General features: G+C 44.9%; 1 protein-coding gene across 2 annotated transcripts in view; it reads left to right on the forward strand.

Annotated features, from left to right (window-relative positions):
* Positions 1-26,434, forward strand: part of doc2a (double C2-like domains, alpha) — an 81,581-nt gene that overhangs the window by 11,816 nt on the left and 43,331 nt on the right. The window contains exons 1-3 of one of the 2 annotated variants that reach the window (XM_085272314.1): positions 1,629-1,727; positions 13,995-14,327; positions 21,738-21,817. In XM_085272314.1, coding sequence (XP_085128440.1) covers positions 14,000-14,327; positions 21,738-21,817 — 408 coding nt within the window. In that variant the 5' untranslated portion in view covers positions 1,629-1,727; positions 13,995-13,999. Of the gene's footprint in view, positions 1-1,628; positions 1,728-13,994; positions 14,328-21,737; positions 21,818-26,434 lie in introns of those variants that run through there. The other variant, XM_085272313.1, reaches the window with a different exon arrangement.

Here is a 26,434-nt window from a genome sequence, read left to right on the forward strand (position 1 = left end):
ACTCCCTTTTAACAGGAAGAAACCTGCGACCGGGTGGAAGACGGGACAAAGACATGCTGTGGAAGAGATGAATAATAACTCAAGATTAAATGCAGAGAGGTGAATAAACACATAACACAGGAGCAAAAGGCGTGTCAGCTTTATGAGGACAGCTTCAAGAAAAAGGGTGGGGCTAAAAGGGAGTGTGATTCATGTCGTTCTTGTGGGCGTGGCCACTCACTTCACTAGTCTGCTCTTCTACTTTAGAATTATTCATACGCACGCTGTTGCTCATTGGATCAACGCTGACCAGAGCTGCTGACTCCACCTTACCCCTGCAGATGGCCCCGCCCCTCCCTGAGCCTGGTTCTGCTGGAGGTTTCTTCCTGTTAAAAGGGAGTTTTTCCTTCCCACTGTCGCCAAAGTGCTGCTCATAGGGGGTCATATGATTGTTGGGTTTTTCTGGATTATTGTGATTACTGTAGGACTTTACAGTATAAAGCACCTTGAAGCAACTGCTGTTCTGATTTGCTGCTATATAAATAAAACTTGGAAGTCATTAGTATTAATTAGTTAGCAGATTTAAAGTTCTTTCCTTTTGTGCAGTTGTAATAATAATTCAACTGCCCTACCTGCCCAGACTCCCCAACGCTCTCCACCTAATCCTCCATCCTGCTCACCTCCTCAAACCTCTGCCAGCCTCCAGAGCATCATCTCCATCTACCCACAGAGTTCAGTCGTTTCACTCAGTGTACTCATTACCGCCTCTTAAAAGGAAACTGTTCCATCTGGGCTCTTAAAAACAAGAACATCAGCAGCAGGAGCAGCTGTGGTACCCGTCCTCATTTTACCCTTGAAGTGGACTGCAGGGTGTCCTGTCATGTTGCACTTGAGACCAGAGGTGGAGAAGGAGAGAGGTGTGCACGAAACGTGAGAAATAATCGCAGGGTTTCCTTGTCCATTTTGGCATGCATGGACGGAGAGAGAAAGACTGAGTGTGTGGGTGGATGAGATGCAGAGAGAAGAAGAAGAGGAGGAGGAGGAAGGATGGAGAGTGGCACATTCTCTCTCTCTCTTTTTTTAACAAGGGGTTCCTCTACCCCAGGGACACCTATCTGTGTGACCACAGGAGTGAGGAAGAGGAGGAACAAAGGGCCGAGGAGGTGGTGGGATGAGAAGGGTCGGGGGGAGGAGGAGGCCACATGTTCTACACCCTTTCCTGCAAGGGAGGAGGAAAAAATGCTATGTGTGATTGTATATGTGTGCTGGATGCACAAATGTATCATTAGGCATCATTAACCACAAATTATACAGAGAGAGAAAGACAGATGCTGCTGTTGGCACATTTTTCTGCTCCCTGCAATCTGCAGCCCTGGGAAGGAAAAAGAAGGGGAGAAAGAGGGGATGGAGGGGGAGTTAATCTAATACATGTGTAGTGTGATTAAAGGAAGAGCTTCATCGCCGGTGACGTTTCAGGTGGATGTGAAGCCCGGCGAAAGGATATTAAACACTTAAACATCGCACTGAAAACAGAGGAAGTGAGGAGGGGGTGGGGGGCAGAAAGAGTTAAAAGTCCGAATCTATGAGAAGGAGAGCTCTCTCTCTCTCTCTCTCTCTCTCTCTCTCCTCCCTCCTACCTCTCTCGACCGCTCGGCTACTCGCTCCTCTCTCACCACCTGTTAGTGCGGACCCCTCATGCACTGACATCCACTTGTTTGTGCAGGAATCTCCTCCACTCACCATCAAAGGTACGAACATTTACTCTCTTTATTCTGCCTTAATGCTGCTGCGTGTCTCCTTCTTCTTTTATTGGGGGGGGGGGGGGGGGGGGGGATTATTCACTCCCGTTCCAGTCTCCGCCTCCTCCTCCATCCCTCCATCCTCTCGTCTCTCAACAAATTTCTGTGTTTCTGCAAGTGGTGCAAAGTACATTTACTCTGATGCAGCGAGGTTTGCGTGACGCGCTGTGCTGTTTTATTGCACTTTAATGCTTTAATTACAGTTTGGAGGTATTTTAGTAGCCATGGTTAATTTTTGAGTTTGAGAAAAAAAGAAAACACTAACCTCAGATGGTCTGTTTATTGATCATGTAGCTAAAAATTGACATTTTAAATCAGATTTAAATGTTGTTATCAACTTATTTTGGTGATGTGTGATCTATGGAGGACTGAAAATGCAACAATATTATTAATATTGAGACAAAAAAATAAAAGAGAGGATAGAAGGAAATAATGTTGAAATACATGCGCACACAAGTCAGTTAATAAAGTGTGAAATCATTCAGTTTGGCTTCCTCACAGAAATATTTACTGTCAAAATGACCTCTCATTCAGTTTCCTCCGTATACAACTGTAAGTATGAATTTGTTTAATTATTTCTGTAATAATTTACATTATTTGTCAATAATGACTCGTACATTATTGATACACGAGTACAGGACACGGTGTGAAGAGGGAAACCATTTGGGAAATAAATATTTAAATTAATATATTTATAAATAAAATAAAATATTAAATGGGAGAGCAAAAATATGAACAAAAAGCGAAAACATACTAAAGCAAGTGATTAGTGATAAGTTGTTTATTTATTTATTTTTTTACTTATTCAGCTGGTTTCGACCTCCATACCAGACGAATCAGCTGTTTAAATTGTATTAAGGTTTACAGTGTGCATTATTAGGGGCGTGGCCTCTTTGACTGACAGGTGGATGGTGACACAGGCGGCTGTAGTTGCTAGCTGTCTGCTAGCTTCACCTGAGCTGGACCTCTGGACCGTGTTTGTGCTGTTGGAGCCTTTTGGAGCATCTGACCAATAATATGGCTGCTGTGAGGTCACTATAGCAACAGACCGTGCAACGAGGCTGAGCTCCAGGTTTGATTAAATTCTGGGATTTTATCTGGATGTTAATCTGAATAAAGCCCAGAGACCAAACTGTGGCATCGCTGTGGTTAAGTTTTGTCTGTTGTTTGGGTCTTTGTGCAGTTTAGCACGTCATGCATGTGCTGCATGCTGTGAATTATGATGATTTAAAACATTTATCTCAATAACTTGGCTCTGGTGGAAAAGTCGTCATGAAATAAAGACAGAAAGAAGTAAGCGCACATGATGACTCTGGAAATGATTCAGTATCATGTCCGTCACTGACTGACACTGACATTGAAGCTGCGATGGTACCTCAGCTACTTTAAGCTGAAATCAGTTTGCAAATAGAAGAAAGTCTCCACAGGTTGCCTGAAAAACATCTGTTCTCTCTGCAGAACTTTATTCCTTTGACCTCGCTGTTCATTGACGAAACTTGGATAGCAGTACTGCAAAAGCACCAACACGGAGCAGCAGCACAAAAGTGGCATCAGGACCTTGGACTCATATTTAATCCTGTCCATGCTGATGCTTTCAGCTGCTGGACTTTTGGTCTGCTAAGCTCCGCTTCAAGCTTCTGATCCAGTGAAGAGACGAACGCGATGAGACTCTAACCAAACCTGAACTGAACAGGAAACCAGGAGAATCAGATTTCCTTCCTCTTCCTGTCTCGAAGTTAGAGCGGAGCTCGTCTGTTGTTATTCTGCGATGGTTAAAATGACATTAAGTGGAGAACTGGCACCACCCACTATTCAAAGAATGGATGAAAGTATGACGGAGGCCCTGTCACTTTTTTTTAATTCAAATTACATGTTATATTATTTTAATAGTGAGCACCATGACAAAATAATGTGAGTTTACAGGCTTAAAGAGCAGAGCAAATTGTGGATGATGGGGATAAATAAGGAATGACTGACAGGTTGGAGACATCCTGATTGGCTCTGGTGAGGTCATGGCTGTTGTGCCATTTCTGGAGCAAGGACAGAAGAGGGATGGGTAAGAGGTGGTTAACGTAGGAGGGTGACCTGATGACGGGAGTTCTGGGTGGGCAGGTGGTTACAGGAGTCGTTGAGGTGGTGGTGCTCCTCGACCGCAGGTTTCAGGAAAAGGAAAAATCGACTGTAACATCAGCCATGTGACCTCTGCAGGGTGAAGGTTGGTTTTTGTTTCAGCCAAACTGATGTGTCCTTTAAACATTTCTGAGTCAGGCTCAATTAATCCCAACGTTAATCTTCCACTGACCTGGACACAGACATGACTCCAATGGTTCACTTATAACTTAATCAAAAGTTTATTTTTTATTGCGAGGTTATTGAGGAGCACTGAAAGCAACACGTTGGCAGATTTAACCTCCTAACTTCCAAACAGGTTTACCCTTAGCTTCAGGTTCATATCCACCCATTTATTTATTTTAATCCATTTAGCACCAAGTGGGAAATCTTAAACAGAAGCGAAGCCAAAGAACAAGAAAGATCTGATATGAACGTGTTCAGCATGAGGCTAAAACGTGACTTTTCCACCTTGTGTTTCTGCTGACCCGATGGAAGTGCAGTGCATTAACCAAACTGTTGGGGCCGGAGTTCCTGTGTATAATGTAGCTACAAATAATCACTAATGCTGCCACAAAAAGATATAAAATGAGCACAAAATAAGATTTTATGCCTAAAAGATAAAAACAGTAGTATAGTTCACTGTGTGAGTGTGCTGTAGTTTGCTCACCACATTAATGGCATTTAGAATAAAGAACCTCGTGGATGGTTCTCCTTGTCGGGGCTGATCTATAGAGCGACGCGTGCAGTCATTAATGATTCACGGGACCTTCCTGTATACAGCTGTGCTGTAAAGGTCATCCACTGGCTTTGCTCTACAGGGAAAAACGGGACCTTCATGCTTCACCGTGTTTCTGTCGTACGTTCCAGCCAGATTTCTTTATTCAGTTGTTCTGCTGCACAAACCGCCCCTCAGCAGGTTTCTGGATGTTAGCCAATCAGAGGAAAGTAGGCTTTTAGGGAAGGAGGTTCTTAAAGAGACAGGACCGAGCAGCACCTCGTGCGACTGCTGCTGATCTGCTGTGGCGCCATTTGGTCCCAAACAAAACAGGCCAATTAAAATCAGCAGTTAAAACATCAAAGGAAGCTGCACCACCCTCCAACAGATGGGTGGATGCTACCAAGCCAGCGAATGTCCCAAATCTAATACTTGGCCCAGCCAGCTAATTTCATCTTAATTACTTAAAGAGAACAAAGATAAGTCTGATAATTTTTAATGTGACAGACCTCGAACATGATGAAAACGAACTGGAAGCTTCTGCAGCGTCACACAGATGAACAATGAGATCAGAGACTGCGCGCTCACGGTCGTGCACACATGCACACGTGCACACCTGCACACCGACCGCCCGGCCTCGCTCAGCTTTTAATTAAGTTCAGTACAGTTTTTTTTATATAGCAACCAATCACAGCAGCAGTTATAATGTGAACACAGAGAGACCCCAGCAATAGGCTGAGCCTCTATGACCAAGCAGTTGGTGACAGTGGGAAGGAAAAACTTCCGTTTAACAGGAAGAAACATCCGTCAGAACCAGGCTCAGGGAGGGGCCGTGTGAGGAAGACAGGACCGATGACACACAAGCTTCAGTGTGATGACGATGTGTTTGCTTCTGAGGCCAGCGAGCTGTCGTGTGTTCGTTAAACTCATTAAAATAATTACAACCTCTCTGACTCCAACCAAACAACCACAACTGAAAAACCAAATGTCCAAATCCGTGTGCTTGGATCACGCTGCCTCCTGCTTCTGACTACGTGTCGCTTTGTGATGGATGCTATGCTAACGTGTTGCTGCTCCCCCCCTTCCTCCTTTTTCTGTGCCAAAGCAGCTTCCTCACATCAGCCAGTAACATCAGGCCTGGGTATTGATTTGCATGCAGCTGGTTATGAATTATAATGTGGTATTTTCTGTGGCTGGAGGATTTCAAATCCCAGAGAGGAACAGAGATTTTTTTTGGCAGAATAACTGAATTATATTAGGTTTCCTCGTCTCTCCTCTCTGCAGCACAGAGCTGATGCTCAGTTTAGGAAGAGAGGAAGCTGTGAGACAGAGTAAAAATGAAAACCCTGCAATAATAATCAAATAATCATAAGTAATTAATGAAGTTATGGAGGAGCAGCAGCTGGTTCCTGTGTGTTTGTGCTTATTCCAAATTTCAGATCTTTTGTCTCTACAGTGACTGACCTTGCAGAGCAGCTTTGCATGAGTCACAGTTCAAAGTAATCCTCATGTCTGATGCTAAAAAACTCTTTGCACCATTAGGGGCGTGGCCTCCTTGGCGAAGGGGTGTATTGTGAAAACAGCTGATCTGTGACGTCATCATTAAGAGAAAACTCCAGTGCATGATTGAATTAACAATGAACTTAATTATTGTCGTGCAATTTGGTTTGAAACTGCCAGGAGCTGAAAAGTGACAGAATCTGTCCAATCACAGCGACGTGTGCGGCTGCAGCTCCCCTCACACCTGTCACTCAGCCATCAGGTGAGCGTATATGAGGTGACAGGACTCTCTGACCACCGAGTCGCCTCTGCACAGCGAGGCTGAGACTGTTAATGCGGAGAGGAACATGAAACGGTGACAGGGCGAGTAAAAACAAGCGGGGAGGGGAGAGCGTCTGCAGACTCCAGGGTGGGAACGAGACCGGCACGAGTGAGTGGCGGCAGGGAGAGGCGTTTTGTGTGTCTTCATTAAGATCCTCCCCTGTGTCGAAGTCTCACCAGTAATCCCGCTGTGACTGCATATCTAACACTGGACGGGCACCAGGTTTCACTTTCATGTGGGAGAATGTTTTGGCTGATAAACGCCACCTCCCCCTGAATTAAACATGACGGCCCCGAGCGCCACAGACACTCGGGAAGCAAACACACGTGACAGAGTGGGAAGGGCCCGAAAATCAAAACAGGAAGCTTTAAACCCAGGAGACGGCGTCTCAGATGTGTGACTTCTAATTTATAATTACATCCTCATTACATTTTGAAATTTTACACGATGCCTGGAGATCTCCTCAGTGGGACAAAGTGATTAGCGTTCAAGAACAGCCTAATAAATTTGACTTCTCATGAAATTAAGTTCAAATTAAATTCAGTAAAGTTAAAATGTTGATGCTGAAATGCTTGAGCATCTCAAAGCTCACTCTTCTTCCCTGGAAAATTAGGTGAATGAAGATAAGATAAGATAAGATAAGATAAACCTTTATTAGTCCCACAAGTGGGAAATTTGCTTGGTCACGGCAGAAAGTGGACAGTACAAAGTTAAGAGCAGCAACAATTAAGAAAAACAATAGAATAGGATAAATTAAATAGAATAAAATAGCTGATTAGAATTGAGATTTTATCTAGAAAACGTAGTTTTCCCCGTTAATAAAGCGCTATGGCCCAAACATTAGCATCTAAGGATGAAAACTGAAGCCCCAGCACCTGCAGTTCCCCTGATGTCCAGCTGAGGCAGCTGTGGGTCAGTCCCCATAGACCCTCATGTTAAATCCTTACAGCAGAAATAAACATGTTTACAGGCTGATACACAAACAGTTTGGTCTCTGTGGATCATGTCCCCTTCATGGCACCTGTTTTTATAACTCACCTTTTTAAATTGTATTAAGGATTAAAGTTTGTATTATTAGGGGAGTGGCCTCTGTGACTGACAGGTGGATGGTGACACAGGTGACTCTAGTTGCTAACTGTCTGCTAGCTTCACCTGAGCTGCACCTCTGGACCTGTTTGTGCTGTTTGAATCTAACCATTGGGTTGATTATGACCATCTTTCGTATACAGGTGTTTTGCTGGTTGTTAGGTGTAGCTAACGTGTAAATTCGTGAGCTCTGTGTGTGTTTTTGTTTTGGGAACTGAAGGAGCATCGCAGACACTTGCAATGCTTTGTGACCCTGCTGTTTCTGTCTTGTGTGTTGCTAATAGGACTGCACTACTTCTGCCTGAAAACAAGCTTCAAGCTTCCTGCAGGCCGAACACACAGAATGAGGATTTATTCTGTTAATTTTATTTGGAGCTCTTCTCTGAGGGCCGAACCAAGCAACACAGCAGAATCTCTCCTCAGATCTCCGAGTAAAACACAAAAACAAAACTGGTGCATTCTCCAAACTGCATCCAGCAGCAGGTCGTTAGCTCCTAATCTCTTACCCTGTCTGCTCCACTGGTTTAAGTGGAATACTTAAGAACAATAAGCAACATCATGTGCAGGATGCGTCCAATCCCAAATCTTTTGTTTGATCGGCGCGTGCATGTTCGACTCGAGGTTCTGCTCCGGCTTTGTTAAGGACGCCCTGCAGAGTTTCTAAGGAAGAGACACTTAAACAAGCATGATCTCCTTCCAATTACACAGCGTGTGAAATCTCCCACTGCTTAAATGTCCTGTCGGACATCTGAGTCGTCCTCTCTCTTTATGATCACTTAACAAGAAAGAAGCTGCAGGTCCAAGCTCAGGCATTAGATAACTGGAGCCAGCTGTTGAACATTTTGGGCTAATGACAAGGCCTCTGCCTCCTTTCACTCTGAGGTGGTCTCAGAGCAGAAGGTGAACTAGTCATTACAACACTGTGTGTGTTTGTGAACATCTTCTCAGCCTGGTGAAAACTGAGCTTTAAAAACCCCCCGAACGGTTTCTACACTTCATCTAAACCCAAACGAGCAGCTTGCATCTCCTTACAGCTGCATCGTCCTCGCCGCCGCGCTCATTTAACAGCAGAAGTCTTCAGTTTGTGGACACGAATCTCAACATAACACCACTAAGCTGAAAAACACGCGCTCGTTAAACAGAATAAGGAGCACGATTAAATGTTGTCACAAACTGAACAGTTCTGTTCTCCAGCCTCGGCTCGCAGAGGATTAACAAACCTGTAATCAGGTTTCAATCAGGTTTGAGCCGCGCTACATTCAATTTACCTCAGTGCTGTCATCAGTGCACGAACGAAGGCTGATAATATTATTATTATAATATTATTAAAACTATTACATTTTTATTCAATCTGCTGTAATGTAATGCGTGTTCATAACTGCAGGGATTATCCACCCTCACACTCTGATGCAGTTTGCAGACGGGATGAGAATCAGCATCCACATCTGAGGCCACAGCTCGCAGTCAGAAAAGGGTGGATGCTGACTCCATGTTGGTGCAACAAATGCAGAAGTCAGAGAGGGAGGCAGTGGGAGATTTACAGACAGACTGAACAGCATCTGTCAAAAACTACAGAGAGAGTTTCCTAACTCGAGTTGCAGAACGAGGGAGGCAGAGCTCAGGAACAAATATCAAACTTTTAATGTCAAAGACCCGGCTGTAAGATCCAAGAGTGCACAGGGAGTAACACGGTGACCAGAACCAGCACCGGCAGGCAAAGACAGGGACGAACACAGGAGGGCAACGAGAAACAGCTGAACACAATCAAGACAACGAGGAGGAAGTGAAACTCAAAAACAGAGACGACCAGCTATCAAAGTAAAACAGGAAATGAATGAGGTGGCTGACAGAGAGAGAGGGCTGCTGGCTCCCGTGAGATGGATATCTAATAAACAAAGTAATGGATTACACACAGAGTACATAAATAGAGGGGATATAGTGTAATACAACCAAAAGCAATAATAATGCATTTCATGGCATATTGATTTATTAATTAATCTATTTTAATAATTTAATGCGTGGCCTTCCATATAAGCCAGTAATAGAAGGAAATACAAATGTAAGATTTTGAATTTTAGTCTTTGTGGAGTAAATAAAGCAGAAAAACATGGAGGATGACACTGGCGGTCGAAGCAGTGACTTGCGTACTTTTATTTTGCCTGTTGTGCATTTTTCCTGGTTAAATCGAGTCGGCTCTCCTGAGGGTGGAGCTGATTTGGAGTTGCATATTTATTGGTGTTGTTTAGCGTCCCCAGAGTGTTCGAGCAGAGGCAGCACTCGCTGCTTTATGCTCCACATAGAAGAAACTCTGAGAAAGCTTTTCTGCTTCATCATGGCCTTTAGTTAAAAGACTTTACCTTGAATAAGCAATCTTAAGCATTTCTTATAATCAGCACTTCAAGGCATGAGTCATACGTGTGCTGCAGCAGAAACCACTGAAAGTCCCATAAAATGTGTTTTTGTATCATATTCACAGGTAAATGTTAAAGTGAATCATCGTGTAATACCTCTGACACGGTTTACCTCGACCTGTGCGGTCACTCAGCGTCCACTCGAGCCTGCGGCGGCGATCTGCACTCCTCGGGTCTGGAGGGCTGTTGGCGCCACATTTGACCACGAAAATTACTCTGAAAGGTCAAAGCGTGAGGATTCAGCTCTCTCACTCAGGAGCAAGATGACTAACTGACTTTGTGTTCAGGCTTTGGAACATAAAGTCTAGAAGGTTTTATTATGAAATGTAATCAGGCATTTTAATCTGCACAGTAAATAAAGATATTTTAAATAGAACAGGATGCTGACGTCATCAGCATCAATTTCTAAAAATAATAACAGTGCATGTTGAATTCAGAGGGACTTTGCATTTATCTATGTGGTTTTTATTCAGCCTGCAGATAAAACAATGTTTGAAATGAAGCCGACGCCTGCAGTTCATCCGACGTCCACTAGGGGCTCCAGCAGACTCCTATGTTAAACGTTGCAGCAGAAATAAACACGTTTCCAGCCTGATGCACAATCTGACGTGGTTTCTGGCGTGTACAGAGATGTAAACGTGATGGCAGAGCTTTTGCTTATTTACAGCAGATCTCTGAACTGTTTTCTTGGACTCGTTTAGCTCACCTGTAGCTCAGTATTTCTCCTCGAGCTTCCTTCACACAAACTAAATGAAAGTTGCACAAACGTGAGCCTGACTCAAAGATCTGTTTAATCTGAGAGCAAAGCTGCTCTAAAGCAAACACATTGGAGCTGAGGTGAGCCGTTCTGACTGCGGTTTGTTCTCATTGCTAACGCTGCTGAGGCCTCGCTCTGCAGTCTGAGCTGCGTTCAGGCGTCTCACCTGTCTCGCTGTTGCAGCAGGTGGTCTCCCCTCAGGGGCTCGCTGATTAAATATTCTGGCTCGAGGCCCAAGAAGCTGTTTGACTTCCCCCTGCTGTTCATGCAACCTGCAGGCTGTGTGTGTGTGTTGTTAGCGAGCTAACTTTTCACTCTCGGGTCGTTCTGGTCGTGTGATTTCCCCCCCCGTTATGTCCACACCTCCTTACAGGACTGTGGTCGTTAAACTTCCTGTTTTCATCGGCCCATGTGTGTCGGCGTCCTGCTGCGACACCTTTTCTTTGTGCTTTCTATGAACCCTCCCTCTTTCCCTCTTTTTCATGTGTCAGACACACACACTCCTCGTTAAACACCTGCTGTCAGCTGCTGCAGCGGCGTGGAGCTGCTGTCAGGACTACCATGTGTCAAACAGAAGAAAAGGGTTTCCTTTAACACGGGGATCGAACACGCTCGCCTCCTGACTGTTAGCTCTGAGCTTAAACAGCTGCGCTGATCCTTTTCTGCATCTTTAACTCCCTCGGGCTGATGAACGCAGCAGGTGTCCGTCCACACAGGTGTTTCTGTTTGTGTCGCTGAGGTCCAACACTCTGCTGTTGATGAAGGAGCTCACGGTCCACTCAGTGACCCCGAGGTACCCAAACCATCATCCCTCCAGCGCCGCGCTCACAGCTGCTCTGAGGTCTTATGAGTTTGGTTTTGTGCTTCATGGACAGACTTTCAGCTCAGTCTGTTTCTAACTGTGCTGCTACGTTTAACCTTTAACCTTTGACTGGGGCCTGTGGAGTCTGAGATGGAGCTCCTGGGTTTTTACTCAGGCTGAATTTGCTGGGACGTCCACTCCTGGGACGACTGTGTCGCTGTTAACACACCTGAACGCTCCAGACCTGCAAACATCAGAAACCTCAGCTCTACAGATGTGCTCACACTGGTGATGATCAGCCAATCGGGTGCGTTTGATTGGCAGCACCGGGCTGAGACTTGGCCTCGTCATTCCTGTGGAGACAGACACCCGTGGAAAGACTTCCACGACTTTCTGTCACTCTGTCAGCTCACTCATGTCACTCTGAGGAGTATCTCTGCTTTCAGTGACATCGACAGGTTTTCGTGTCTTCTTTTGATCAGACTCGTCCGGCAACACTTAAAGTCCAGCCTGGTTTGAACTTGATATTTAACTCACTCTGGTCTTGACTTTGGTTTGTTTGCTGTGTTTAATTTGGGATATTCTGCTCACATGTTTGATGTGTCCTGACTTGTATCCCGGTCTACGTCCGCTCAGCCCTGCTGATTTTCACTGCACCCGTCTCTCTTCCTGTTAAAACAAAGTTTTTCCTTCTCACTGTCGCCAAAGTGCTCGGGGTCATATAATTGTTGGGTTTCATCTATATTATTGTACTGACGTCTAATATAAAGCACCTTGGGGTGACCGTTGTTGTAGTTTGGTGCTGCATAAATAAAGTGGACTATGACTCTGATCTTTCAGTGATGATGTGGGTTGCCTGGTTGGGTCTTGGATCTTGGACTGTACTCTTCCCCGTTAATCCAATGCTAGTTTTCTTTGCCTGCTGTTAGTCAGCTGGTCCAGATCTTCATCTCTGACCCGGCATGTTCATAGAGATCAGCAGCTGTAAAAGTGACAACAGGATTGAACATCTGGATAAAGACGGCTGGCGATGAGGCTTCTTCGCAGAGTTTAGCTGATATTTCTCCTGCAGCTCGAGTCTATTCCTGTCTTTGGACCACAACAGTAGTCGCCTGCAGTTGGCTTAACATATTTATCAGTGTTACAGCCGGCTGTCAATAAAACTGCCTCCGTCTGTGTGAGATGTGCTGTTAGTGCCAAAATAAAACCGAGTTTCTGTCAAATGAAACACTGCATTTAATTTCAGGTCAGAGGATTATTGAACAAACTGCTGCAGCAGTTTGAGACATCCTTACTCGAGTCATCCAGAGACAGCTGAGGATGTTTTAAATAGCATAGGTTGGGGAAACAAAGTGTATAATTACAGTGCAGTTATTCAGAAAGGAGGAAAAGCTGGGCGAGGATAATAAGACCAAACAGAAGGAAGAGTCAAAGTGTTTTTTCCTCGTGGATTTTATTTTGTAATGAAATGCAGCTAACAGGGTGTGACTGGCCGTCTGTCTCTGTGTTCACCCTGCGGCACATGGGTAACCTGTCCAGGTGTGCGCCGCCGCTCACAGCTATGAGTGCTGGGACAGGCTCCACTGCTCACTGCCATTATTTTACCTGATGTAACCTGAAGCTCGTCACATTCAGTTCTTAGAAAGCAGCGCCGTGTGATGAGGTATCTCTGATAGATCGCAGGTACAATTCACTACAAAGAACCCTTAAAATGATCGTGTCTTCAGGGCCGTGACTGTCAGAGATTCTCCTCAAAATATGACGACAATTTCTCCTTTCATTGCCAGGAAGACAAATCTGGGATAATTAGTCATGAACCGCCTAAAATCTGAGGCTCCCTTCAAATTCTTTTCATCTCCTGGTGGCTCAATTAAGTCCTGTGACAGCAGCAACACCTTTCCCGTGACTAATTTGTCAAACGCCTCGTGCTATTTCCTTTGAAATCTGACATCAAACGCACTCAAGTGTTCCTCAGGTGTTCATCACAACAGATCCATTCAGCTTTTATTCAGTTTTTCTGTGAGTCACTTCAAACAAATGAGTCCAAACGGATATCCAGACCCGGCTTCATGAATGTCTCCTTAAGGACACGTAAAGAAAGTCAGATCAGATGTTTGTGTGTCAGTCAGAGTTCATAATGCTCGCTCAGGTTTAGGAAACTGTTGGGTTAAACACTTATTCTGGGTCTGTAACTAACTGGGTTAACGAACCAAAGCAGGGACAATAAACCAGACTACTAATCCAAACTAACCCAAATTTAAACTCAACTAAACCAACTTAATAATATAACTGTAACCAAAGTAAACTCAATTAAACCCACATAAAGTTAAACCAATAAATCAAAGTTAATTATTATTAATCTAAATCTAATTCATCTGTATTTGAACCAATCTAGTTTAAACTAAAAAAACCACAATAAACGAAACAATCTGAATTTAAATGCTGTTAATGTGCTGAGATCAAAGCTCTCAGTGAGTAAACAGGTTTGTTTGTTTGTTTGTTTGTCTTCAGACTCTATGACGGTTCGGAGAGGAAAGAAGCTCAGCATCTCCATCCAGGAACACATGGCCATAGACGTTTGCCCCGGCCCCATCAGACCCATCCGCCAGATCTCCGCCTACTTCCCCCGCCTGTCCCCCACCTCCCCCACCCCCGTCTCCCCCAACCCCGCCGTGTCCCCGCCGCCGTCCCTCAGCCCCGGCTCGGTGGCCTCGGGAATGGGCGGGTCTCACCTCCTGTCTCCTCTGTTGGCCCAGGGCAGGCCCGGCGGGGGCGGGTCCCTATCCCTGACCAGCAGCGTGGACACGTCGGTGGAGATCAACAGCTCCGACAGCGACGACTGCAGTGAGCCTCGCTGTCGGCATGTGTCTGTGTGCGTGTGTCACCCTGCATCTGTACACATCTGTTTAACGTCACCCTGAGGCTGCTTCCTGCACGGCGCTCCGTCTCAAGTCTGTTTTCATACATTTCATGAGGCTCAAAAATATCGTGACTCGCCACTGTCACGGTCCCAGTGATGCTTTTGAGGTTTGGATTTGTTTTTGCTTCTCGGTTATCCACCGTTAGGCCTGTAACACAGCACAGAGGACCATCACAGCTGTCAGTCTACAGTTACCCTTCATTCATTTATATTTTGCAGGAAAATGGCTTCAAAATTGTACTCAAACATGCGAACACAACACTATAGAGAACAAAAGCCTGCAATGAGTTTGAAAGTGAATGCGTGTTGTGAGCAGCTTCATCCTCCAGCTCAGGCTCTGTCGGCTCGGTGAGGATCTCCAGATGTATCTCCAGGCTTCCTGGAGGACATCCAAAGCTCTTTTTGTATGTTTCTGCCTTTGCGCTGCTCCCTGTCAGGATGATCCCACTCATTGTTGCCCCTGTTGTTATTTTAATGAACACCAAAGCAGCTGAAACTCACGAACAACCCCTCTGCTACATACCTGACCAGATCAACACCCCTGCGTGGATGCACAGTAGTGCAGATAAAGCAGGGCTGAGAAACCTCTGCGTGACATCACAGCATGTTTTGGTTCTGTCAGATGGACTGAAATATTTTCTCCACGTCTCTTAAATCTCTTAATTCTCTCTCTGAAGAACAAATCTGGGGCTGAATTATTTCTCGTCTTTTTTAGTGAATCATGTTGTTTACTGGAGGCTGAAAGCCGGCTTAGGCTGGAACGAAAACAAATATTTTCATTGTGAATTTCCTTCAGACAACAGTGCTCAAGTCTCCTTTGGCTAACGTGCCGTAATCACCTTTTATGGAGATGTCGATGTGGGTTTGGGATGAAAGGTCACAGAGTCTGCAGAAGCACCACGAAGGTCGCTCGGAGTAACTGAGGGACCTAAAAACGCTGCAGCAGCTCCAGTCTGATCGTTTCATGGATTTAACCAGCAGCAACCCTAACAGCCTGTCACGGCGGGGTGCGCCGATGTGTGCGGAAACAGGACCCAAAAGCAGATGATGACGAGGAATAGTAATGATTAACAGAAAAGTGAACCTTTATTGCGATGACGGCAGGAAATGAACCAAGAGACCAAAGCAAACAGGCAAAACACTAAGAAACAAAACACTAAAGGTACTAAGACCAAAAACTATAACTATGACCGAGGTGGAAAAATAAACAGGCTAAGACTATGACTCTGGTGAGAATAAACAGACGAACTGACAATGGCATGAAGAAAACAAAAGGCTTAAATACAGACATGAGGTGATCAGGGGAAGTGGCGACACATGAGGAAACAGCTGACTGACATGAATCTAATGACAGGACCAGGAGGAGTGAAACTAAATACAATGACCAAAGAACACATGACACTGTCAGAATAAAACAGGAAACACTAAAACTAGACATGACAATACAAACTTAACATACCAAATACGTGATGAATAATGCAAGAACTCAAACAGAAAACCCAGGAACAATAACTGCCTAAACTAAAGGCAAATAGGAAATAACACAAAACTAACAACATCTCAAAAAATGAGAACAATACAAAGAAAGCTCAAAGTGCTGGGTCGGAGACCCAGCCTGTGACACAGCCGTTCCTCCGCCGCTGCACCGTGGATGCATAATTCATGTGTTTGCAGCTCACACATACGTAACCAACACATTGACGCGTACGCCTCTCGTGCTGAAGCTCGGCCAGACTGCAGATGCTGAGCGTTTTTGGGGAGGCAGGTAAATGACGCGGCCGAAACACGTCAACTTCAGAGAGGGCTGAAATGTGACGGCACCGGCTCGTCTGGAGGAGCAGAAGGAGCGCGAGTGCGCCGATCCTCTCCTTCATCGCCGCTTCAGTTACAACACGAGAATAAATTGTGATAAATGAGTCAGGCTGAATGCTCTCAGAGCTGCTGACATGTTTTCAAGCTCCGCTGTGATTCAGAAAGCAAAGACTAATTAGAGGTTTTTACCATTTTTATCCCCTCATTAACATATATTTGTTTTGCAGTCACCACTTGATGATTTTTTTGTGCTTTTTAATAACGAGGCGTCAGATTCATCAGAGCGGGGAAAGCCTGAGGGAGGAGCAGAGCGCCAAAGTTTGACAGGCCGTCTCCTCGAACAGAAACTCCAGGCTTTGATCAAACATAAAAGGAACTCTGGCTAACAAAGAATGCCTTCACAGGGGCGCTCCTTTGTGCACGCGTGATCCCTGCAGCCTCGGGCTTCGCTGCTGCAGAGCAATGATTCCTGCGCAGGACGGTCACAGGGCGTTTTGAGGTTTTGCTGACATGTTCCAGCCGTCGCTGCCTCGGGCTGCTGTAAGTCAATGTAGGTGGGTGGAAGCAGGAGTCTTTTTTATTTTTACTCAGTGTTCAGGACTGCAGTGGATTAAGCAGAGAGAGGACGACTATAGGATGGACTCAGAAAAGTGCATCCAACAGTCAGAAGCACTGATTTAAGTTTCTGAGGACGACGTCTGATGTTTTACTTACAGAAAAAAAGGCCAAAAGACTCAAAATACAGAAACTGAAGTCTGCTTCTGCCTCGAGATACTAAAAGACACACAGACTTAAAATACAGCATCATTACTAGGCTGCCTTTGTGGGACAGTTAGTTATCTTACACGATACAGAGTCGGGGCCACGAGATGCAAAGCTACCTGGATGTGACAGCGATCATGTCTTTGGGATGCAGAGTGAGCTATCAGATACAAACAGGACCTTATGAGATATAAAGTCATCATTAGCTGTTCTGTAAATGTGTCTCATAGTGTTGAGATGCTGAGTTTTACTCTTGTACAGGACAGACGCTGAGACTAAATCAACAGGCTTCCATGTCTGTGTCTCACGCTGGATGGCAGTTGGTTTTCCCGCCTTTTTCTGTACCAACTGTGTGCAGTTAGCTGAGCTAATCCGGTTGTTCAGTCTGACGTCACTAGCCATGTCTGGGCCTAAACTCCGCTGCAGGTCCATATATCAAACGATCACTATGGCATTACTGAGAGTTGAAAAACTGTCTAAAGTCTTTCATCTTCAATAAAATGATCAGCGTTCTGCTCTACCAGGTGTAACAACTGAGTTCAACATCCAGGCATCCATGAAAACGGAATTTATGACATTTAACGGAGTTAGAAGTTAGCAGGAAGTTAGCTCGCTAGCTTCTATCTAAATACAATATAGCATGTCCTGACTGCGGGGTTTTGGAAACAAATTAAAACGTACACCTCTGCTATCACTTCCAGCATTCAATTCAATTCAATTCAATTTTATTTATATAGCGCCAAATCACAACATAAGTCGCCTCAAGGTGCTTCATAGATACAGAGAAAAACCCAACAATCATATGACCCCCTATGAGCAGCACTTTGGCAACAGTGGGAAGGAAAAACTCCCTTTTAACAGGAAGAAACCTCCGGCAGAACCAGGCTCAGGGAGGGGCGGGGCCATCTGCTGCGACCGGTTGGGGTGAGAGAAGGAAGACAGGATAAAGACATGCTGTGGAAGAGAGACAGAGGTTAATAACAGATATTAACCTCTGTCAACATAAATGAAGACAGAAAACTAAACAGCAGTGACGTTTGTAGGGTTACTGAAGTTTGGCTAGCTGGTATATAATGATGTGCTACGTGACCGCTAGCGACACAGCTATGTTAGCATAATATAAACAAGCTAACTTTTTTTCCACTCGATAAAAGTTAACGTGAGTGTTCTCGGTGGTCAGGAACAAATGTAATCGCATGGCAGGATGCTGTAAAAGGACCAAACTTCAGCCAGGAGAACAACTGAGATAATCCATCCACAATACGAGGTTAGTCATTCATATACTGCTGCATGGGCTGGGCTGTAGTTACATCCTAAGGTTTTAAAAACTGAGCTTAAATAAATGATTAGCGGTAATAAAAGCCGAGGGAGGTCAACAGTGATCACTGACTGTTTTAGGAGCTTTTTGAGATCAAATAGAAGAAAATACAAAACATTAAACATGTTAACAACACAAAAGCCATATTAAACGCAGACTACTTTAGGCCCGGAAGTAGGATTCGTCACGTCATCACTTAACGACCGGATAAGTTAGCCACATCATCTTTGTACTGAAGACATAATCCAGCCTCTGAGGGATTTACTTAAGCTCAGATTCAAAGTTAGTTTTCCTCGTGTTTTCCTATTTTTTAAATGTTAAATTTTTTTCTCTATGTGGTCGATCGATTAGCGGCTTCTCCTCGAGAGATAGCGCCCCCGCCAAAAGTTGTGGAACAAACTCATTCTGGGTCCTTCTATGCCGTCTGGTATTCTCGTGATTCTTACATTATTCCTCCTGGATTGTGCCTCAAGATCTTCACATTTCTCATCTAACTTCTTTAACTCTGTAGACAAACGCTCCACAGTGGCCTGGAGAATGGCGATGGTGTCAGAGTGGTTTGAGGCACAGGCCTGCAGTTCAGTCAAAGTGTTATCGTGCTTGGCCACGTCGCTTTTTATGTCCGAAATTGAGGCCTGGATGCTCTGGTTCAAGGATGATACCTCGCCTCTTATGGTGGTAGAAATCTCTAACATGTGAGTGTCCAGTGTGGTGCACAATTTAGGCTTGATTGTATTTATCTCTGAACACAAGCTAGTCATAGCAGTTAGTAGCAGTTTATTCGACATTCATCCTTTTCCAGTGCAGGCGTGGGGTCCCCACCAGCTGAGTCCGAAGAGGCTTCCAGGCCTACATCGATCGCTCTTCTGAAGTTTGGGCTTCACCATTGTTGAAAGGCTCCCAGAAATATATCCACAGTAATCAGCAGGTTATGAATTTGGCGAAAAGATGGGTTTGACGTGCTTTTGAGAGCATTAAAAGATTTTCTTAAAGTCATTTTGACGAGGGACGTCTACACTCGCACATGCCTCACTAGCGCCCCCTATTTCTCATTTTTTAAAATCTTTTTTTGTTTGAATATTTTGCTTCTAGAAGTGTTCGCTATGTTGATCTGCGTATGAGTACTATCTACAAATAAAATATCTGAGATTCTCAATTCATGGGCAGCACAGTGGCCTCACAGCAAGGTCCTGAGTTCAGGCCGGGGTCTTTCTGTGCGGAGTTTGCATGTTTGTGTGGGTTCTGTCCGGGTACTCCGGCGTCCTCCCACAGTGCAAACACATGCAGTTAGTGGCCATAGGTGTGAATGTGAGTGTGAATGGTTGTCTGTGTGTGGCGACCTGTCCGGGGTGTATCCTCTAAGACAGCTGGGATAGGCTCCAGCTCCCCACGACCCTGCAAAAGGATACGAGCGGAAAAGAATGGATGGATTTTCAATTCAACTCAATTTATTTTATTGTCTTTATTGTCCCACAGGGGAAATTAGTTTAGCAGCAAAGGCAACAATAAGAATAAATAAAAGTGATGGTGATGATGAAATGAGCACGGGGCGACTGTGGCTCAGGGGGTTGGGAAGCGCATCTGAAGGTTGCCGGTTTGATTCCCGGGTCGTTGTGTCCTTGGGCAAGACACTTCACCTACCGCCTACTGGTGTTGGCCAGAGGGGCCGATGGCGCGATATGGCAGCCTCGCCTCTGTCAGTCTGCCCCAGGGCAGCTGTGGCTACACCTGTAGCCTCCACCAGTGTGTGAATGAATAGTGGAATTGTAAAGCGCCTTGGGTGCCTTGAAAAGTGCTGTATAAATCCAATCCATTATTATTATAAAAAGCCACACGACAGTTATTTGGATTATTTGCCATTAAGGAGACGAGTCTCAGTCGGGATAAAAGAAACCTGGAGTCTTTTTGGTCGACCTCGCAGGTGAAACTCGAAGGCAACGAGCGAGTCAAACTGAACACGAGCCTTCCTCAGCACGCGTTGTTAACTTATACATGGCCACAGGCCCTGACAGTTTTCTGGCAGTTTATAGCAAAACTCCCAACTGGTTCTTGTTCTTCAGAGTCATGTTACCAAACAGCGAATCGCAGGCTCACACTCTGCACAATCTCAGTATCTTTAATGACAGCGGCTGATGAGCTATAAGAAGACTTCCCAAAATCAATAATCACGTCTTTTGATTTTGACGCCTTTAATGAAACGAAGGACTCATCACAACAACCCACAAAGTCCTGTACAACCTGCTCGTGGCCTGACTCGGTCCTGATCACTGTGTGTTGGGAGTTTACCTGATTACCTGAATTGAAACTGTGTAAAACTAAAACATTTTCATCAGAAGACTGAAATGTACGGAGCCCCTCTGACGACATGGTCCAAAAAATAAATAAATTGTGGCCATGAAATACTATTTCGTGAGCATGAAATGCTAATTTGTGGGCACGAAACACTTGACCGATAACCGTGATCCTTCAGGCCCTTGCAGTTGGTTGACAATAAAATCCAGGTCCTACGTACATCTGTAAAGCAACTGGGCTCGCAGTATCCTGTTTAAATGTCTCTCCGTAATAATGGTTCCTTGCATTGCAGGCTTTTCAAAATGCATTTGTAGCTCATTCCCGGCCTAAAATAAAACTTCATCATACTGTCTCTGTCCACGGTGCATAGGTTTAGCCTACTCTCATGCTTATGTCTCTACGCAGCTGTCCAGGAATTGTATCAATATGATGTGCGCAGGTTATCTGTTTCGTTGCCACGTTAGACCTATTTCGTGTCCTCGAAATAGTATTTCGTGGCCACAATTTATTTCTTTTTTCGACCATGTCATCAGAGGGGCTCCATAGAAATGAACTTAATGCCAAAATCACGCCTTTGTGTTTGATTTTCTTTTTCTTTGTGTTACTGTGACTGCCATCTCGTCCTGTGGCCTCTGCAGTCATTTTCATGTCTTTCTGTCATTTGAACATTAAAATGTTCAGTCACAGCGGCCCTGAGCCGCGAGGTTCACGCAGTGAAGAATAAAAACCAGGACGTGGCAGAGGCCGCTCTCGTTCACCGTGCAGCAGAGTAACGTAGCCGTTCGTCCGCTACACACAGCAGCTCAGAGTTAGCGTATGAGTGCGGTTAGTTATGTAAGCAGTGATGTGTTAGTGTGAATCATACGTGTTATCTGAGCGAGCGTGTGTGCCCTGTTACACGTGCACGGCTGTGAATGTTTGCTCTTCTTTGTAGGAAGACTGTGAGTCACGTGCGCTCTCCTCCGAATTGGATTCCCATCTTCTGATTGCATGACATGCCTGACATGTTTCTCTGTTCTCTTGCATGCTTTCAATTAAATCTAACAGTTTTGATCTCTTGCGCTTGTTGACGCGAGGCTTGTAATCATGTTTTCTTTCATGAATCATGGATGTTGTCTGTTTCCTCCCTCTGCCTGCGATGATTCCCCAGCTGCTCTGGGAACGCTGGAGTTCGAGCTGAGGTACGAGCAGAGCTCCAACAAGCTGCACTGCACCGTGCTGCGGGCCAAGGTGAGGACGCTCTGCAGACACCGACACGCTCTTCTTCTCTGTTTTCATGCAACAGGAAGCATACAGCCCATATGGAGTAAAACCGATCAGCTGATTTACGCTGTGCAGTAACTTCAGTATATTTCATAAACCTTCATATCAGGAATGAAAGACACGTTTAAGGAGGATCCCAGGATTTTAAAGAAAAATCCGCCCTGAGCCCTTCACGTGAAAATCACTTTGTTTAGCTTTTTTAAGACAAGTTATAATCCAATAAGAGTAATAATAATAATAATCATGATATATGAGAAAGTTGCATAAAGCAGATTAAACACAGGGAACTATGTTATATAATAATAATTAAAGTCTGCTCTCAGCTGTGGATTTTCACCACTCATCATAAATTAAATCTGCTCTAGTTTCATGAACTGCTACGAATTAGATTCCCTCCACAGAGTGAAGAATAATGAAGGCTGTGCTGTCAAAGATAAATATGAGCTCTAATAGTATTTCTGTGCAAATTCAGATTTATTGAGCTACTTGGACCCGTGGGTCTGCTGCACAGATTGTTATTTGGTCAGTAAATTTCACTCACACACTTTTATTCGTCTGGGTGCTGCTGCTGAGGAGCGAGAGTAATCTCTGATTATGGATCTGAGGAAGCTGCAGGAAAACGATGCGTGCATCCTCAGCTCGTCGTTGACCCAGTAACAGTCCCAGAGCAGGTGTCAGGAGTCAGGAGGAGGTGAGATAAGAGGCGGCCGAGCCTCGGGCTGGAGACCCGTGTTTGGTGTGAAGAGCAGGCGTCGAGCTGGAGTCACCAAAGTGATGCTGATGGGCGTGCCGTGTGCTATATCCAGCAAACAGCCTAAAGTGAGATGAAACATATGACGTTTTCTGCTGTTTTACATCAGGATGCATTTGGTTTCACTGAGGTTTTACCTCAAAGTGTCATTATGAAAAACAACGTGTAATTCGTCCCTTTTAAAACTGTTCCTCAGGTTATCTGACATTTTGTTTGAATATCAGCAGCGATACACATCACTACAAACATCAGACTGACAGACTAAACGTACTACTCCGCTGGCACCAGGTACAAGCGTCGCCCACTTTAACCAAAATACCTCCTCGTAGGCGTTTTGCATAATTGTCCAGCCGTGTCTGACATCGGCTCGCTGAAATCTTTGACCTCTCTTCTTTTTAAAATCCCTTCAGCTGCAAAATGTTTGAAGGTTTTTCTCCTTCACACCACGTGGGATTCATTCCTGGCTTTAAAGCCATCACATCACACCATTTCCTGTTTTTGAGTCGTTCCTCTGAGTTATTTGAGCGCCACAGACAGTCCTGCTTAAAGCCCGGGAGGACAGGCCAGGAAAGGATGCATATTGTTGTGTATTTATGGAGAATCTGGCTCTTCACCAAAGATCACTCCTCCTTATGGTAGACGTGTGACGGCCGGTGTAACCTGCTGGCACAGGTTACACCGCACCTTGTTTTGGGTTCTCATCCGTCAGGCTTGCTCGGAGAATCATCTCACAGCTCACCATGACTGTTCACAGATGTTACAAAAGATGGCGTCGCCTCTGCGTCTGACTGCGACAGCTGTAATTCTTACTAATGTCAAACAGGAGGCGACTCTGTCAGATGCAAAAAGATTCCTGGTTGTGCAGAAGACACATGACTTCCTCTGTGACCTCAGTAAACACTCTCCTGATGGGTTTATGGGCTCGGTCACAAGTCTGAATAAAACATTGAATGCATTTTGTAAATTATGGTCCTTCTGAGAGTGAGAGAAGAATCATCCAGCTCTGTCTAACGAGCCATCAATCACAATCGCTACGAGCATCTGGTACTCCTGGTTTCGCACATCTTACACCAAGACAGTGATTTCAGACTCTCGGCTTGAGACGTCATGAAGAGAGAGCTGAAGCTGAAAGACATCCCCACCCTCAGCACGAGCCCACAGAGAGGGAGCAAACTTATCTGGGTCCAGCTTGTGGCAGAAGATGGGAAAAATCAGGAATATTTATTAAAACTCTTATTCTCTATTTTATTCTCTTCCTGATAACTACTGCGCTCAGTGTGGCCAAACCACCCCATCCAACAGCTCCACCTTTGATCCATGTATCCAGAGCGGGGTGTTCCTAAAGATCTGACAGCTGCTAATCTACACCACCTTTTTCAGAATGCAGATGGACCAACAGCAGCTCCGTGAGGATGAAGTGGAGTTACTGCAGACGTCCCAGCAGAAACTTTTTGGTGCTGATTTTACTGAAACGTCAACAAGCATCAGCTTTACAGGGCTAAAGAACCAAAATCTGCAGTTCCTCTAACGTCCACTAGAGGCTCCAACACTTTATAGCCTGGCTCCATGTTTGCATTATTAGGGGCGTGGCCTCTGTAGCTGACACAGGTGGCTGTAGCTGTCTGCTAGCTTCATCTGACCTGGACCTCCAGTCTGTGTTTGTGCTGTTGGAGCCTTCAAATTATAATAATGACATTATTTGACCCGTAATATGGCAGCTGTGAGGTTATTGTACTAACTGTTCAAGAAGCCTGAGCTCCAGGTGTGCTGAGTGGAATTCTAGTATTTTACTTGCATGTTACTGGGATATAACACTCCACCCTCTATGAAGCTTTATAAAGTGGGATTTGCAAACCACAGTAGGCTGTGGAGTCCAGGAAGTGATGGGTCGGTGTTTGATGCCTTCAGACATCAACAAAAAATGTCTATGAAGTTTTAGGTGTTTATAAAAAAAGTGGATCTAAAGAGTTATTTTCAGGGAGGAAAGAAATGAAAGGTTATTTTTGTCTGTCTCAGAGAACCTCTGAGAGGCGTCTCCCATCATTACAAACACAAATATGATGGAGACGTGTTTGTTTGCTGTCGCCGTGCGCACACTGCTGAGGCTGTTCAGCATTGCTAACCTGCACAAACGCAGCATATATTAAAGAGATTTCTCCTCCCTGCATGTTGGCGTGTGCTGCATGCACCGCTGTCTCAGTGTGCATGCACAGATCCAGAGTGTGGGGAGCTGAACCTGCTCTGACTGCAGCCCGTCGTCTCTTTACAGTCTCCGTTTGTCTCCCTCTTGTTGTTTGTGACACTTAAATTGGACTCTGCTGTGACAGCTTGATCTGAATTATGGCGCAGTCGCTTCACCTCCTGCCTTTACCTTGTTTATCTGTCCAGAGACCGTTTGTTTGAAGCAGGTTTGTTTCGTCCCCTCGGGCTGCTGGCTTTATATTTCACAGTGAGAATAAACTCTTTGTTCTCATTAAATAAACAACTCAAAAGTGTTTGTATTTCACAAAAAGCTTTTCATTAGTCACACCAAAGTTAGCTTCAAAGAACCAGAAACAGATTTCAGCAAATTCAAAAAACGGCATTTTTTCTACTCGGCTCTCTGCCCGTGTTAAACATGAGGACACGAGTGCACCTCTCACAAACTGTTTCCCCGACAAATTTCCAAACGTCCCAGTTTTATTTTGGATGCATCCATAATTTCACTTTGCACAGGAACAAAAACCAGGAGAACGATGCTAACGGTCGTCCTTTGTGCTACGAGCTGCAGCGGTTCTCACACACGTCTCCTCACCAGTCCTGAGCATCTCTGAAGCTCCTCCAGGTTTGATGGTGTTTTCACCATCAGTGGGGCTGAAGCCCATCAGTAACCGTCACTTTGGTCTTCTGGAGGTTGTTCTTCACCACAAGACCAACGTGATGACCAAACGCACGTTTCTGGTTGTCGTGCTGGAAGGCAAAGCCATGACCCTGGCATGAGAAAGATAACCGCTGTTTGTTTATCTGAACTCTTTCATTTCTTAGACGAGCTGGAAGTTTCCCTTCTGCCACATGCGTATGTTTGAAGGTTCAGGGGGCACCGTGTGATGCCTGAATCCGAGTGCTTAAATCTAACTGGGGATGTTTAATCGCTTCCTGTAACAAACCAACAAATGAAAAGGAAATGAAAAAGTAAAAGCATCACAAAAACAACAGATTCAGCTTTGTTTAATGTACACGGAGGAAGCTAACTTTAGGTCATAATGAACTACAGTCGAATTCTGAACACTTAATACAAATGAAAAGAATCTGGTCCCATTACTGAATCACACTTCGTGCTCCACAGCTGGTGACAGAAAGTTGTTGGAGCTCAAAGCTGTTCCTGTCATGTATGGTTTGTGTCCTGAAGCTGCAAAGTCTTCAGATTTTAATGAAGCAGAGATCAACACGAGCCGCTTCGAGCACAGAGGCAAAGTCCTCTCCTTCCCTCTTAGATCACCGTGACATTGATGCAGTCGGCGCTGCTCTCGCTCTGCAGTGCAACACTAATAGAAACACATGTGAGAATGAAATTGCTTCATTTCGTGAGGGATGGGAGATAATCTGAGCACCTGCTGTATCCTTTGTTTCCTCTGCTGTTTTCTTAATTTGAGTACCTACTTGAATGTCCCTCCTGGCATCGACTCATTTCTGCAGCAGATGAAGGAGCAGTTTCAGATTCGAGCAGGTGGATTAACTCGGCGCTCCCTGCTGTGTGCACACATTTCTTTCTGCAGGGACGAGGGAAAGCTCAGAATTTTTTAACACCTTTAACATCAGCAAATAAAAGACACGCCTGGTAAGCGCTGCCAGAA

The sequence above is a fragment of the Mchenga conophoros genome, linkage group LG4 (assembly GCF_057382185.1).
Source record: "Mchenga conophoros isolate Kocher_MC1m ecotype Shallow Benthic linkage group LG4, M_conophoros_male_GT1.1, whole genome shotgun sequence".
NCBI lineage: Eukaryota > Metazoa > Chordata > Actinopteri > Cichliformes > Cichlidae > Mchenga > Mchenga conophoros.